Genomic DNA, 14270 nt, shown 5'->3' with positions numbered 1-14270 from the left:
CTATCCCGGCATGCTAGTTAAGCCGTACGTCACGAATCCATGCTCGGAGAACTCGCTGAGCCTTAACCAAGTAAGCTACGTAAAAGGCGCTTTCCATTTTACGATCAGTTTGTTTTATTGTTCATTGTCGCTAAGAATTGGAAACTGGGATTGATAATCATGATCACATGTAATTATGAGCTCTTGATGTTGCTGGATTCAACGACACTCCAAGGAATGAAAGAAAGACCAAAGATTCAGTGCTCAGGTAATTGTTAATTTGATTTGCGGAAATTATATCATTTTTTTTTAAGTATATATGATGGCAAAAATGTTTTGGCACAATTTTAACATTTTCTGTTCGAAATACATGATATCGAAGTGTAAATGTCTAGTGTGAAGGGCAATTTTACAAACGCTCCAGAATAGCCCTTTTTACATTTCCCGACGCCATATTGGAATAGTAACCGCGCAGACATGATAGCGAGGCTAGAGTTGACCCGTGTCTGAGCGTGAAGAGAGATTGCAGTGAGGATTTGGCAATTTGATCGTCTTTTTCGCGTGTTTTGGAAAATGAGCGAAAGTTTCCATTCTAATAATACTCCTTCGGCATCTTCTAAGATGTAAGGAAAATATTGGACCGCTTTTGGTTGTAAAAAAGACGAGACAATTCAAATTTTGGAATCTTGTCTTAAAGCTCTCTTTTTTGACAATCCACAGCTGCTTTTGCTTTTTATGCACTTTATTCAACACACTATCTATATTTTAGGCTCGGTTTCCATATTATCAGAGACAAACACAGGATAAGAAAAACCATATGGGAACATATTTCTGCGATCGCCTGCAATTGTCCGCTATCACGATCGCAAAAATCGCAGGAGATAGAACCATGTTGTATCCTCTTCAATCGCTTGAGATTATCTGCGATCAAATGGAAGCATTTCTGTTATCACTGTGAAAAATGTATTCAATTTTTTTTCATAATAGAGCAATAACCCCTAAACAAAAGGTAAATAGGCAACACAAAGCCGGCAACAACAACATGGAATCGAGCATTTAATTATGGGTTAGAGACGGTTGTGTGCGTTTTGTTGACAAATACACGCATGCGCTGGCCACACAATGAACGAGAAATTTTCAATACTGCACGAGGCGTAGCCGAGTGCAGTATTGCAAATTTCGAGTTCATTGTGTGGCCAGCAAGTGCGTGTATTTGTCAACAAAACAAGACCAGACAGTCTAACCCTTTCAATATACAATCTGAGCACACTGCAAGCGATCATCGACTTCACGAACTTCAAACAATAATGTTAAAAAATAAGAACAGAAGTGTAGTAGCACATAATTACACGGGATTAGATCAATAACATAAGAATCACAAATAAGCCGTACAGAAATAAAGCTAAAAATGGTTCATAAAATTGTTCATCAGCTGTGGTCGTTCATAAAGACAGTCAGCGAGAAGCTTGTTCAAAGCAAGTCGATGGCTTTCACAATCAAGCAACAAGCAAGTCAATCGCACACAAAAATGTATTTATTGAGCTTGGCGAAAGGCCAATCAGAACTAGAATTTGTTATTTATACGATAATAAATGTTGTAGGTTTCGCTGAGATGAGTCTAAGCAGCAATGCATTGAAGAGGACGGTAGAGGATACAGAGGAAGGTGATGAAAGCAACAGTTTTCAAAATGATGATGACAAAGAGAAGTTCGATGATGAACACAATTATCAAGACGACCTCGATGATCTCAATGATTACAACAACAACGGTTATGGTTGTGGTAAAAATGTTGTTTTAGGTATTGCTCGTGCTACTGTTGTTGTTGTTGTCGCAGTTCCTTGCGTTGTTGCTCTTGTTATTGTTGATGACGGTGGTTCGGGAGATTCTGGTGGTGACAGTGTGAGTGCGGGTGATAGAGTTGGTGTTGTTGGTGGCAACATTGGTGGTAGTTTTTGTGGCGACGCCGGTGGTTATTTTGGTAGTTTTGGTGGTATCACTGATGGCGGTGGTAGTGACGGAGACGACGGCAATGGTGGTTATTTTGGTGCGGTTCGTGGTATTGATGGTGATAGTTGCGATTGGGCTGGCGATGATGGCGAAGGTAGTGGTGGTGGTGGCGATGGTGGTGGTGGTGGCGATGATAAATGTGGTGGTGACCATGAAGGTGGTGGTGATGATGATGATGATGGTGATGATGATGAAGCTGGTGGTGTTAATGAAGGTGGCGGTGATGATGGGGGTGGCGGTGTTGATGAAGCTGGTGGTGTTGATGAAGGTGGCGGTGTTGATGAAGGTGGTGGTGTTGATGAAGGTGGCGGCGTTGATGAAGCTGGTGGTGTTGATGAAGGTGGTGATGATGATTGGGGTGACGGCGTTGATGAAGGTGGCGGTGTTGATGAAAGTGGGGGTAGCGGTGTTGATGAAGCTGGTGATGTTGACGAAGGTGGTGGTGTTGATGAAGGTGGTGATGATTGGGGTGACGGTGTTGATGAAGGTGGTGGTGGTGTTTATGATGGTGGCGGTTTTGATGAAGGTGGTGGTGTTGATGAAGGTGTGGGTGGCGGTGATGATGAAGGAGGTGGCGGTGATGATGAAGGAGGTGGCGGTGTTGATGAAAGCGGTGGTGGTGGTGTTTATGATGGTGGCGGTTTTGATGAAGGTGGTGGTGTTGATGAAGGTGGGGGTGGCGGTGTTGATGAAGGAGGTGGCGGTGTTGATGAAAGCGGTGGTGGTGGTGTTTATGATGGTGGCGGTTTTGATGAAGGTGGTGGTGTTGATGAAGGTGGGGGTGGCGGTGATGATGAAGGAGGTGGCGGTGATGATGAAGGAGGTGGCGGTGTTGATGAAAGCGGTGGTGGTGGTGTTTATGATGGTGGCGGTTTTGATGAAGGTGGTGGTGTTGATGAAGGTGGGGGTGGCGGTGATGATGAAGGAGGTGGCGGTGTTGATGAAGGAGGTGGCGGTGTTGATGAAAGCGGTGGTGGTGGTGTTTATGATGGTGGCGGTTTTGATGAAGGTGGTGGTGTTGATGAAGGTGGGGGTGGCGGTGATGATGAAGGAGGTGGCGGTGATGATGAAGGAGGTGGCGGTGTTGATGAAGGAGGTGGCGGTGTTGATGAAAGCGGTGGTGGTGGTGTTTATGATGGTGGCGGTTTTGATGAAGGTGGTGGTGTTGATGAAGGTGGGGGTGGCGGTGTTGATGAAGGAGGTGGCGGTGTTGATGAAAGCGGTGGTGGTGGTGTTTATGATGGTGGCGGTTTTGATGAAGGTGGTGGTGTTGATGAAGGTGGGGGTGGCGGTGATGATGAAGGAGGTGGCGGTGTTGATGAAAGCGGTGGTGGTGGTGGTGTCGATGAAGGTGGAGGTGGTGGTGATGGTCGTGACGATGGCGGTGATGAAGGTGGTGGTGATGATGATGATGAAGATAATGGTGGTGGCGGTGTTGATGATGGTGGTGGCGGTGACGAAAATGTTGGTAATAATGATGATGATGGCGGTGGCGGTGGTGTCCTAAATCAAGTTTTGCAAGGTGAGGTCAATGAAATAAAAAGAAAGGCTGTGATATTTATTACATGTTACATTTTGCCGTTGTTTCCGTCTTGAGGTTTTTGTCCGCAGTTAATCTAAGATAAAACGTTTGATGTTGAATTGGTTTAACCCTATTCAGACCGGGGGGGGGGGGGCTTTTGAGGCCTGCGCTGACTTTGCACTTTTATAACTTTTTTAAGATGTAACCAAACGCTGCCAAACTTTCTGAGTTTTCTTAAAATTTATCTGGCAACAAATTGGTATGGTTGAATGATGTGTCAGGACATAACCATGGCAACGGCATTTTGATGGGCATGTTTTCCCCAATTGGTAATTTTGCCTGTTTCTGTTAATAAAAATCAACTTAAATGGCATTATTTTTACATTTTTACGGGTTTAAAGCACATTTTTATTCATTTTGAGTACTTTGCAATGATTTTGGATGGTTTTCTGGCATTTTGGAAAAATTTTGAAATCCAACATGGCGGATCCAAGATGGCGGCTGTTTTGACATCATGTTTTAATTGTCACGTTATGTGACGTCACCATCCCACGTGACGTATACCAAAAGAAAGAGTTTCGGACGTACAATACATCATATAAGTTTCATGGTGATTGCTTAAATATTCTGGAAGTTACATAGGGGGGGGGAGTCCGAAGCCCCCCCCCCGGTCTGAGAAGGTCCAAAAAAAGCCCGGTCTGAATAGGGTTAAAGCAAAGACAACTGGAATTTCTTTAATGACCGGGCGCCCAAGAAGTGTTCGCCATAAGGCTAGCCTCAGACGCTGTATTGGACAGTCATGATGTGATTCGTGCTCTATCTTGTGTTGAAGGGTGGACTTGCCTATTTGAATGGCTGAATACGTAATTTATATCGGATTTACCTGAATCGACTAACGTAAATTAAAGAAGCATAACTAAATTGAAGTAAACTTCAAAATGATATTCGTATTATTAATGTATGATGTTCGAAACCACCAAAAAGATGCAGAAGTGGCTATCACTATTAAGAGCGGTATATAATTTACCGGCCTTCTGAAAAGTTGAAGTTATCATGTTTCAACCTGATGCGTGATTAATAGTCAGTATATATCCAGCCCTCATAAAAAGAAATCATTGCGGGAATTTAAAGTATCTTTTCAAGTGGGTTCGTAACTGACACCTAGCAGGTTCCGAGGTGCATTTACTAACGTCAGGTACTTCACTTTCACTAACAGATTTCCTGTTCGCAACTTGCGGGATTCCATGCAAAGTATAGCTGCTTCTTTCCCATTATTCGACATGATGAAAAAGGCAAGATAGCTCAAGACAAGACAAGACGCTTTACAGACATTTTACGCAACTCAATTGAAAGTAAAACAGTAGAAGTTTTATTTACATTCATAATAGCCTCTTGTTTGCTTAAGTATATACAGCTTAGTTAAGTTTGATGTACGTTTTGGTCTATAATTGCCTTGTGATTTTGCTCGTGTAATTAGTCAATGTTAACTTTGTATCTCCTACACTTGATTCTTTTTTCTTTGACCATTGAGGATATGCCTTCATACTCCTCATTAAGCTTTAAAAATGAATTTCAGCCTCATTTCACAAAAACTATCCAGCTCAACAAGGCTGTTATAATTCTATGGTGGGGTGAGCACGCAGGGTAATATCAAAGGTTAAAAGAGAAAAGAGAAACACATTAATATATTCAAAAGTGGGTGGATCAAAAAACGCTGCAGTTAGTATCCAAAAAATGCATAGTAGTACAGATAACAATGTATCGCAGGCTACCTACTACAACCGAAGCATGTATTTACAACCTTTTTTTTCTGAATCTATAAAAAAAAAAACTCACCAAAAGGTTATATATCTGAGGTATCGACTATCACTTTAATAAACATGCTATCGTCCTTTACGTAGGCGTGGTTGTTTAACTCCGATAGAGGACAGAAGGTGGGGCACCCACTGGCGATATTTGTTTCTCTTCTTGGTCTCTGGAAGGAAGAGCTGCTCGGATCAGGTCTGAAGGCATCAATCACGTGCTCCACGTTATCCTGATCCATTAACATGAAGGTGACCTTCTGTCGGAATGGCCAGCGGAGTAATGCGTCATACTGACCGCGCATGACAACGAAGAAGATTGAGATATGCGTTCCCTTGCCTATACCATCTCCGTTTAGATAAATGCGCGCACACATCTTGTAGCCATGACGACTAGTATAGAAACACGGGCTATAAGTAGATACGTGCTGACCTGTTATCGCCTCATTTCTTCTCCGTGCAAAGTCAGTGATTTTCCATAAAAGAACTCCATCAAAGCTTGATAACTGTTGTTCCCTGACATATTCTTCCAGTTCCGTTGTAGCAATGTTTCTGGCACTAAGACTATGCTCTAAATACTCCGTTCGTCTTTGGAGTTTTCTTATCTCATCATTAGCCATTTTAAGCTGTGTTTCTAACCTTTTTACTTCCTTGTTCTGATTTTGCATCATCGAGTTCAACTCAACTAAAAGAACTTCATGATTAGCTGTTTTAGCATCTTGATTTTCCAGCATTTGAAAAATTCTATTAGCCTCAGCTTGCGAAGAGCGATGCAGTGAAGAATTTAAGAGAGCACTGTCCGGTACTACGTCACCCATTAAATAACGTTTGATGCTCTGTTCGAGATTGCTAATGCGTGTGCCATGCCCTTGCAGCATTGAGGAAAAGTTAGAATTTTCATTGATAACAGCATCTACCTTGCGCAGTAAGCTTTTAATGGTATTGTCCATGCTGGTAATGACCTCCGACTTCTCAAGCGCACTAGCATCACCAAGTTTCGAATGAAGGAGGCTTGATAGTTGCTGGACGAATAACAGAAGATGGTTTAGATGATGCGCCACCTGTTTGTCCTGATGATCACTGCTTTCCTTTCGTTTCATATTCTGCAAATCAATACATCATAAAACTGTTACTGGATTGTCGTCATATCAAAATATACATAACAATAGAAATCAGAATCATAGTTAATGGCTCGGATCAAAGGTCTAAACGTTGTTCAAAATCAGATTATGTTCATCAAGGATTAGCACCACGTTTGAGTTGTGCACATTCAGTTTCTACTCATTTGTAGAACTTTTCTAACGTTGGGTGATTTAAAACCGGAACCTAAAATTGTGAGTGATAAATTCGTTAAAATGATATAAATAATTGAAGTGTTGGTCAACTTTAAATCCCCGATTTAACGTATAAACCGGCATTCGAACAGCTATCCGGCAGTTGTTTGTCAAGTATGACCCAGCCGAAAAAACTTCTTTTACTTCCATGTTTCATCGCGCATGTGTGTTTCCAAGGTGTGCTTGCGATAAAGCATTCTATACCTCTGAAAATTCATTTTAAAAGATAGAGGCAGCCTCTTTTTGTCGCGCGCCTTTTCTCCTCTTTTGTGTCTGTCTGTGTGTCTGTCTGTCTGTGTGTCTGTCTGCCTGTGTGTCTGTCTGTCTGTCTGTCTGAGTGTGTGTCTGTCTGTCTGTATCTCTGCATTTTTGCTCCATAATAATTTATTCTGTTTGTAAGTCGCTTACCTCTCCATGTTCGCATCCTATTTGACGGAAAGGGCACGGATTCTCAGCAGCTTCACAGTCTCCATTAAGAGGATCAAGGTGGGTTGAGAGCTGCGGACCAAACGAAGTTCTGGTTAGAATAATATTCCTAATATTTCACTTGTTCTTTAACTTCTTATTGTTACCAATAATCACTATTCTTGACGTCTAAAACTCTAAGGACCATTATATTTCTACCAACATCATATATTTCTGCATTCACACCACTCGTGAAACAAATGTACACATGAAGGTACTGTTCATTGGTTTCAGTTAACACCGTAAACGAGGCATTGCTGTTACTTAATTTACCTGCTTCCGTGAGAGTTTAACAGTTAAGCACTTTGGACAATTCACGTTATATTCCTGACATTCGTTCTCTTGGTGGTCCTATAGAAAAAAAACGAAACAATCAAGATTATTTTCAGGATATCCGACGCAAGCTAATATAATCATTATGTTTTTGTTATGCGCACTACCCTATAAGCACCACGAGTGCTCCTGCTCCTGTTGCTGTGTGGTTAAGTAAATCAAGAAAAGTTTACGAATGCTTTCGTAAACGTTTTATCACTTCAGCCCTGTAGGAGGCTAGTGTTAACCAGATTACTTTTTATTTTATTTTAACTATACATTATGACACCAGTAATAAGTCTATTTTCAAATGTTGCTTGTTGTTGTTCCGGAATAAATTGTAACAGTCTCTTTTGGTATGATGATGGAATTGATAAGTAGTATCCAGCGTTTGCGCAACACTGTTAAGATAAATAAAAGAAAGGCCTCTGGCACCTAGGGTACTTCGATACCGGTTGGGCTTTTTGGACTTTGAGACTTTTTTTACAGTTTTACTTAATTATCTTGTTCACGACAGAGATAGGCTGAAATCAGCTGAAATGGTATACCTTTAGCTTGTCAGCTGTTGTCACCAGGGTGCAATACTGACATTGTTGCTCTCTAAAACTGCATTCCTCTACAAGGTGCCGGGATAAGTGTTCTCTTAGCACCAGGACTCCACAACTAGGATGCATGCACTCGACCTTCGCATACAGGCACTTCGCCTCGTGGTCCTGAAATGACGAGGTAAAATGCTTAGGTTTTGGACATGAAGATGCTATCAGAGCGGTTTTATTTAGCAATATTGAAAAGAAGTTCTGATATAAGCATTATATTCAGAAAACACAAAGTTATTTCTTAAGGTGTGAATTTCTCTCTCTTTAAAGTACATTCCAACAATGAAACCCCCCTTGTTGTGAATTTTACATGAAATAGCTATTATAATCTCGTGTCAGACTTGATTACCCAAATTATTAGCCTTCGTGTCTTAATTAAAGAAATTTCATTGCTGATTAACATTTAGATGATGATGATTATGATCATGATGATGATCATCACGTGGTTTCATTTTTTTTTGGCAAAAATAATAATTTAGTACACCGAACAAAGTGCGATAATGGAAACTATTTTTAAAACTGTCAAAGTACCTTCTAAATATAGGCAAGAGCAACTCCAATTTTATTTGTTTACGGCCATACCTCTAACTGCCCCAGTTCTCCTCTCCAGTCGCAGCCGTTACAGTGGTTTGTACACTGGACTGGTAACGACAGAATTTCGCGGCGTGCAAACTTGTCTTCGAATATCTAAAAATCATGAATAAAACAATTTTAATTAATACAGCATTAATCAGTTATCCAGTGAGAGTAAGGGTTGATACAAGAAAACTCACATCTTAAAATGACTCACAATTTTAAAAATTTGTTAATTAGTGATGTATGCAATCGATAACCAATTTGTCAACAACAAATCCCCCGTAATTCCAGAAAAAGTTGTAGTACATGTAGTTATTCACAAAAATCTTTTTGTTTTGATATTTTTCACGAGAGTTTGTACTTTTAAATGCTGCTAGTACAAGGTGAACCAGTTTTCCCTACCTCTTGCTTGGTGATTTCTTCACTGTCCACCAAACACTTAGAAGAAGACAACCTGAAATAGAAGAGCACCCAATAAAATCGTCATAAAACTGATTCTCTTTATACCAAACATTTTTTACTCACTGGTCCATTCTCCTGTTTCACTCGGGAGCGGGGGTAGATAGATAGATTTTATTAAAAACTCATTGCAGCCGCCGGAGCGGCTGAATTACGAATTCAGTTTACAGTAAAAATTATATTATACAAGATAAAATATTATAAACTACTATAATTAAATTTATGGTTCATATATGTAATAAAAGTGTTCCTAAACCTATGTGTCTTACAAATCGGTAGCTCAAAGTATCCACTGGTTCGTGTGCAGTAAGTGGACTCGTTACGTGGCGGCAGCAGTTCATGTAGCCTAGGGCTTGGGTCTCCCATAATTTGATCGAATAAAGTTTGGCTCAGTGCCTGTCTCCTCTCATACAGTGAAGAGATTCCTGCAGCTACTAGAGCCTCAGCATAAGATATGTCAGGATATATTATCCGCAGTGCACGCTTTTGCAGTCTTTCTATGTTATTAGATAGGTACTTCCGTGGGCTCGGAAAGAAAAAAGGGCATTAATGCCAACTGCCATGTTTCCGTAACAGGCACAGTTATGCTGGATCGAGATCAAGAGAAGCACTACAGGTCGTTTTCCAGAACATCGCGATCTTTACGTCAACTGACGACAATAGTCAGGTTCGAACAGTCGAATACACCAAGGCATTTACAGACTACTACGCAAGGTCAATTGAAGATTTCAACTATATTTTCTTAGAGCTAGCTATAGAGAAGAAGAGAAGGTCAGCATGTTAACAATAAGTTACCTTAGTAACGGTTCTACACAAGACTTGCAGTAACGATGTCCACAGCTGGTCTGGACCGGATCCCTCAATACTTTTCCACAGGAAGTGCAGAGGTATTTAGGATCAAAAGACTTTATGTCTTTTTCGCAAATAACACATGTATAACCAGGCATGACTGATGGATATCTGACAAACAAGTACAAAAAATCATTGTTAATTTTATTCTGTCATTTTACTAGTAGCTTTTATTCCTATTTCATATACAGTATTTTAATTTATACAATAGTAGTAGAGGTAAGAGATAAAAATATTACATGTCCATTTGGACGGCACAAACGTTTGTGTACCCTTAAAGGAATAGAGGTGTCCCAAGGTAAAAGTTCCATTACACTCTTTTTATTTTATAAGAATATTGTTTTTCCAATCAAGGCTGAAATTTTTTATTTTTCTGCCGATTTTAGGCTGACAATATTCTTATGAACATTTTTAGATAATACTGTTTGACATCTCCATTTTAGCCGATGTATTGGGGTGTCAATTACAAGTGTTTTGTGTCCAGATCTGTATCGTGTAACATTGTGCACGTGTTCCATCGCTTTTCGTTGCAGCCAGCAAAGTCAAGTTAATGCACCGCTTATCGAACTGTCAAAAGCATCGAATATTTGGCTAGGGCAGGTTTTTATCATTTTATTGGCTAGTTAAGAAATAAAGCACTATATACGGTTCAGTTACTTATAAAAACATAATTTATTTACAAATTTTCAACTCAAAATTATATTCTTTTCAAAATCTGAGCTTCGGGTTTATTCGTAAAATATTCTTAAAAAATTGCCAAATTAAGCCTCGATATTCTTATAAACTAAATCTTTATAAAATAAAAAGAGTGTAGTTATGTTCTGTCGATTCAAGAATCAGTGCAGCCGCAGTGCAGAGCTGTGAAGTGCAGTGAAATGCATTTTATGCGATTTGCTGATTTCTTAATTTATATTTAGTAGATGTATGTTTCTTAAGGCTTCCAGGACTCGTTTCATTTTACCAAGTGATCGCATGGTTCCGGGCAGGATGATTTTACAACTTGAAAAGCTACATATACACTGAAAGTAATTCTTGGCGACGAGTTACAAGTACCAATTTTCTTGATACTGTGTTCTAAGCTTGCTAAAAAACAATCTCCTAATTTTACAAATTGTTCCAGTACTAATGAATTTTACTGGTGGCTACCAAAAATGTGAATTTACTGATTCAGATGTACTCTTTCAAATTATTATTTCTCGATTTTCTGGACTGAATAATTTTAGTTCAGTGAGTGCGCCAGTTCCGTGACAGCTGAGTCACGCATTCGTAGATGATTGACGTCAGTGTTTACACTTCAGTTCACCTGGCCTTGAGCCGTTGAAAAGCGCACAATTATTTTAGAATATTAATGAGTATCAACGATTTCGAAGTATCGCGCCAAAAATGTCCTCGGCTTTCAAGTCTTCAAAACCGTCAATTTAATTTGATTTTTACGAACAATTCCAGTATGAACAAATATTTTATCTGTAGTTACATCAAATAGCGCACCACCTCCAGTAGAACAACCGAATTCGTTACTCTCGTATATAGTTGTTACTGGTCAGTGATATTTTCATATTTTAAGCCAGTATATGACACGTACGTCTTCTGAGTTGCAGGCAGCGTTTGGAAATCGAATAGAGAGATACTATATTTTGTCCAGACAGAATTTACAGAATCTACAGCAACTGTCTGCGTAGTTGTCGGCGTAGTAGACGGTACGTTGGAACACAAACATTAACATAATTTCACAAATTTCTCTGATAATGGAACTAGCTAGCTATTATAAAACTGTGACTTACCAATGCAACGCTGAAACCTGTTTTACCAACTCCCTGTACAATCCGAATGTAACTAACGACTCAGTTGAGTTCAGTGACGAGTTACGTTTTATAGCCGTTTACAATAGTCTCTGATTGGCTAAATGCACCGGGATTTTCCCAATTGATATTTTAAATTCCGGGGTTTTTCCCTTCGCGTCACTATTGTTTGCCGAACGTAACACCAATTCCTCAGTTTCGTATCAGTGAAACTGCGCCAAATTTATCAAATATTATAAAAACGAATTCTTTTTTTCCCTTTTCTTCGTCAAACATTTATCATGTTTTATACAGTAGTCGTAAATCACTCTAATTTAACTGGTAAAAAAGACAAGTATCAGGCGCGCGCGCACATATATTGACCCCATGCAAACCCACAAAGACAATAAACAATAGTGCTAGCTAATACAAAAATACACAATTGCTTTTAGTACCGAGCGGTAGTAATGAATAATAAATACCGGAGAGAATATTTTCCTTGCGCTTTTGATTTGCTATTTTTCTTTTCTTTTCTGCTATTTCATCCGTTGTTTCTACTCATGAAACGAAGATGTAAAATGCTGAGATCTTTTAGTTGTGCGATTTCGAAGGGGTCGTGCAGGTTGCGTGTCCTGTTGAAATCGCATTTCACGTGATTACTGAACACTCGCGACAGAGGGTATTTACCTAAAAAAGGGGTTTTCCCTTGATTATCGGTCAAATTTTTTTGGAGAATGAGATTGAGCTCCTCGGTGGGACATTAATATTTCAGAACGAAATGAAATAAAAATGTGTGAACAAAATAAAGAAAAAAAAATAGGCAGAAAGATAAACTGATTTCTTACAGCGTTTTATATTCTATCATCTTGACGAATCGTCGGTCGTTTAATACGGCATGTACTAAAACAAACCGGAGAAAGGGCACGCCGGAACCTCCCCGAACACGAAGGGAGTTTAGCTAGGTGCGCCTTATTAAGGAGGTCAGTTATGACAGTTATTAGCCGGTTTGTTACTCGGTTGGATTTGAGATGAAAAGTTTTACGATGTTTCGCGCACCGTTTTCTTGTATTCTGGTTTTACATATGCACATCCCAGGGTATGCGATTTAATAATCGAGGCAAGTCCGGGTTATCATCCATAGCCGCTCAGCTCACAGTGCAAAACGACGTCCGTGTTTGTTGTGACGCTTTCCAATCGGTCAGTGAATTAAAAATACAGTTATATTTAAAAATAAATCAACAGATAAAAAGATATCATAACGAATGCAAACACTTTTAGCAGCCTGTTTCGTCCATTTCTTTTAAAAGAGAAATAAAATAAAAAATGTTCAGCGTTGATATCATGCGTCCCTTTTGTGTTTTTCGTTTTGTTCCGTTTGTTTACTTAAGTTTATTTATTTCGGATGACGTAAACGTAATTGCGACTTGACACGCCTCGCTTCATTATGCTGGGAAAACCCCCGAATAATATATCCGGGATTTCGTGAATTCCCGACCGTCCTAGACCGGATTTAAGCAACTTATATTATTTAGCTTGGTTTTAAACCTCCATACCTAAGTTATTTAAGTCTTCAGATTAAACAAGGCACAAATAAAACCTAGAGTCCTCTATTGTGCAAGTGCGGCATGAAGATCGCGAAGTCGACACCTGTTAAAGCCTGGCTAACTAAAGTCACGGCTATCAAACTTCCGTGTCTTCTGTTGCTAAGCTGTAGTTTTCATGTGGTCATTTTTTATATATACATACTGTAAAGGGAATTCCGAACTATGTAATATTCCTGAAGAGATAATTGTTAAAATTCACGCATTCGCCGGACAAGTTGTGCTTTTTTTGCTTGAATCTTATCGGGGGTTTCCCTTATCGTAAGCTGTCTTTTTCGTTTATATGATACAATTTACTTCCGCGTGTTTCGTTTTCCCTCGTTGTTGACTCACCCAATGGAACAGCCAATTATTTTCGGTTTCGAACTACATACCTCCAGAAACTAATAATAGTTATAATTTTTCTAGGTTTTTTTTACATTCTTTGGCCGTAAAACCGCACAAAATTTTTAAATATGGACTTGTCGGCGCTATTTGTTAAAGAAAATTATTAGTTTATTCGAGGGGATGGCAATTAACCTGTCTAGTACGTCTGTAAACGCTTCAAAGCGTTTTCTTGAGAAACGTATGAAAAGTTGGCCTTCCCAGGCAGGGTAGTTCGGTTAGCCTAGTAAACCGGTTCGCAGGGGCATCTTCCCTCCACGTGAACTGGCCCTTAGATGTCTCCCTTGTTTCCCCAAAATAAGTTAGATCGATGCTCCCTGAAATTCACGGTTTCCGAGTTCCCTTGTTTCAAGAAGTTATGTTCCACGGTTCCCTTGATACGCCAAAATATTAACGATAATATTCCCCACATCGTTCTATCATCTTTCAGTGGATAGTCAGTGGATATCAGCCTTTTTTAGAATTTCACCTCTAGTCCAGCATTGCAGTAGGTTTATGAGTATGTACCCTCACGCTGTACACTAGCCAACTGAAGTTCAGTTGAAGTTTTAGGCGTGTGAATTGCAGTTCTTGGTATCACTTAGGAATTCAGGATAGAACGCCAC

At 39.7% G+C, this 14270-nt stretch overlaps 2 protein-coding genes and 1 long non-coding RNA gene across 3 annotated transcripts; 2 read left to right on the top strand and 1 right to left on the bottom strand.

The window, feature by feature from the left end:
- Positions 1-59: 59 nt before the first annotated feature.
- Positions 60-3123, top strand: LOC144642119 (uncharacterized). Its single transcript, XM_078501138.1, has 4 exons — positions 60-247; positions 1581-2330; positions 2442-3070; positions 3103-3123. The coding sequence occupies exons 1-4, from the start codon at positions 160-162 to the stop codon at positions 3121-3123; spliced, it is 1488 nt and encodes a 495-aa protein (XP_078357264.1). The 5' UTR covers positions 60-159.
- A 103-nt stretch (positions 3124-3226) lies between these two features.
- On the top strand, positions 3227-4866 carry LOC144665948 (uncharacterized). Its single transcript, XR_013573090.1, has 2 exons — positions 3227-3509; positions 4726-4866. It is a non-coding gene; the product is annotated as an uncharacterized LOC144665948 (long non-coding RNA).
- A 343-nt stretch (positions 4867-5209) lies between these two features.
- On the bottom strand, positions 5210-10013 carry LOC144665604 (TNF receptor-associated factor 2-like). Its single transcript, XM_078526863.1, has 7 exons — positions 9849-10013; positions 8997-9048; positions 8601-8705; positions 7971-8135; positions 7384-7461; positions 7054-7143; positions 5210-6414 (listed from the first exon to the last, which is right to left on the bottom strand). The coding sequence occupies exons 1-7, from the start codon at positions 9998-10000 to the stop codon at positions 5353-5355; spliced, it is 1704 nt and encodes a 567-aa protein (XP_078382989.1). The 5' UTR covers positions 10001-10013; the 3' UTR covers positions 5210-5352.
- Between the last annotated feature and the right edge of the window lie 4257 nt (positions 10014-14270).

This window comes from Oculina patagonica, chromosome 1, assembly GCF_052425735.1.
Source record: "Oculina patagonica isolate OP01 chromosome 1, crgOcupat, whole genome shotgun sequence".
NCBI classification, from domain to species: Eukaryota; Metazoa; Cnidaria; class Anthozoa; order Scleractinia; family Oculinidae; genus Oculina; species Oculina patagonica.
This window is presented reverse-complemented; position numbering and strand designations above follow the sequence as displayed.

What these genes read in the sequence shown, in the direction of transcription:
- LOC144642119 (XM_078501138.1), top strand. Translation starts at nt 160, where the DNA reads ATGATCACATGTAATTATGAGCTCTTGATGTTGCTGGATTCAACGACA. An exon ending in TGGTGGTGTTGATGAAGGTG is followed by an intron (nt 2,331 to 2,441) that starts GTGATGATGATT and finishes GTGTTGATGAAG; the next exon opens with GTGGTGATGATTGGGGTGAC. An exon ending in ATGATGAAGGAGGTGGCGGT is followed by an intron (nt 3,071 to 3,102) that starts GTTGATGAAGGA and finishes TGTTGATGAAAG; the next exon opens with CGGTGGTGGTGGTGTTTATG.
- LOC144665604 (XM_078526863.1), bottom strand. Translation starts at nt 10,000, where the DNA reads ATGCCTGGTTATACATGTGTTATTTGCGAAAAAGACATAAAGTCTTTT. An exon ending in TGTGTAGAACCGTTACTAAG is followed by an intron (nt 9,049 to 9,848) that starts GTAACTTATTGT and finishes CTTCTATTTCAG; the next exon opens with GTTGTCTTCTTCTAAGTGTT. An exon ending in TAGGATGCGAACATGGAGAG is followed by an intron (nt 6,415 to 7,053) that starts GTAAGCGACTTA and finishes ATTGATTTGCAG; the next exon opens with AATATGAAACGAAAGGAAAG.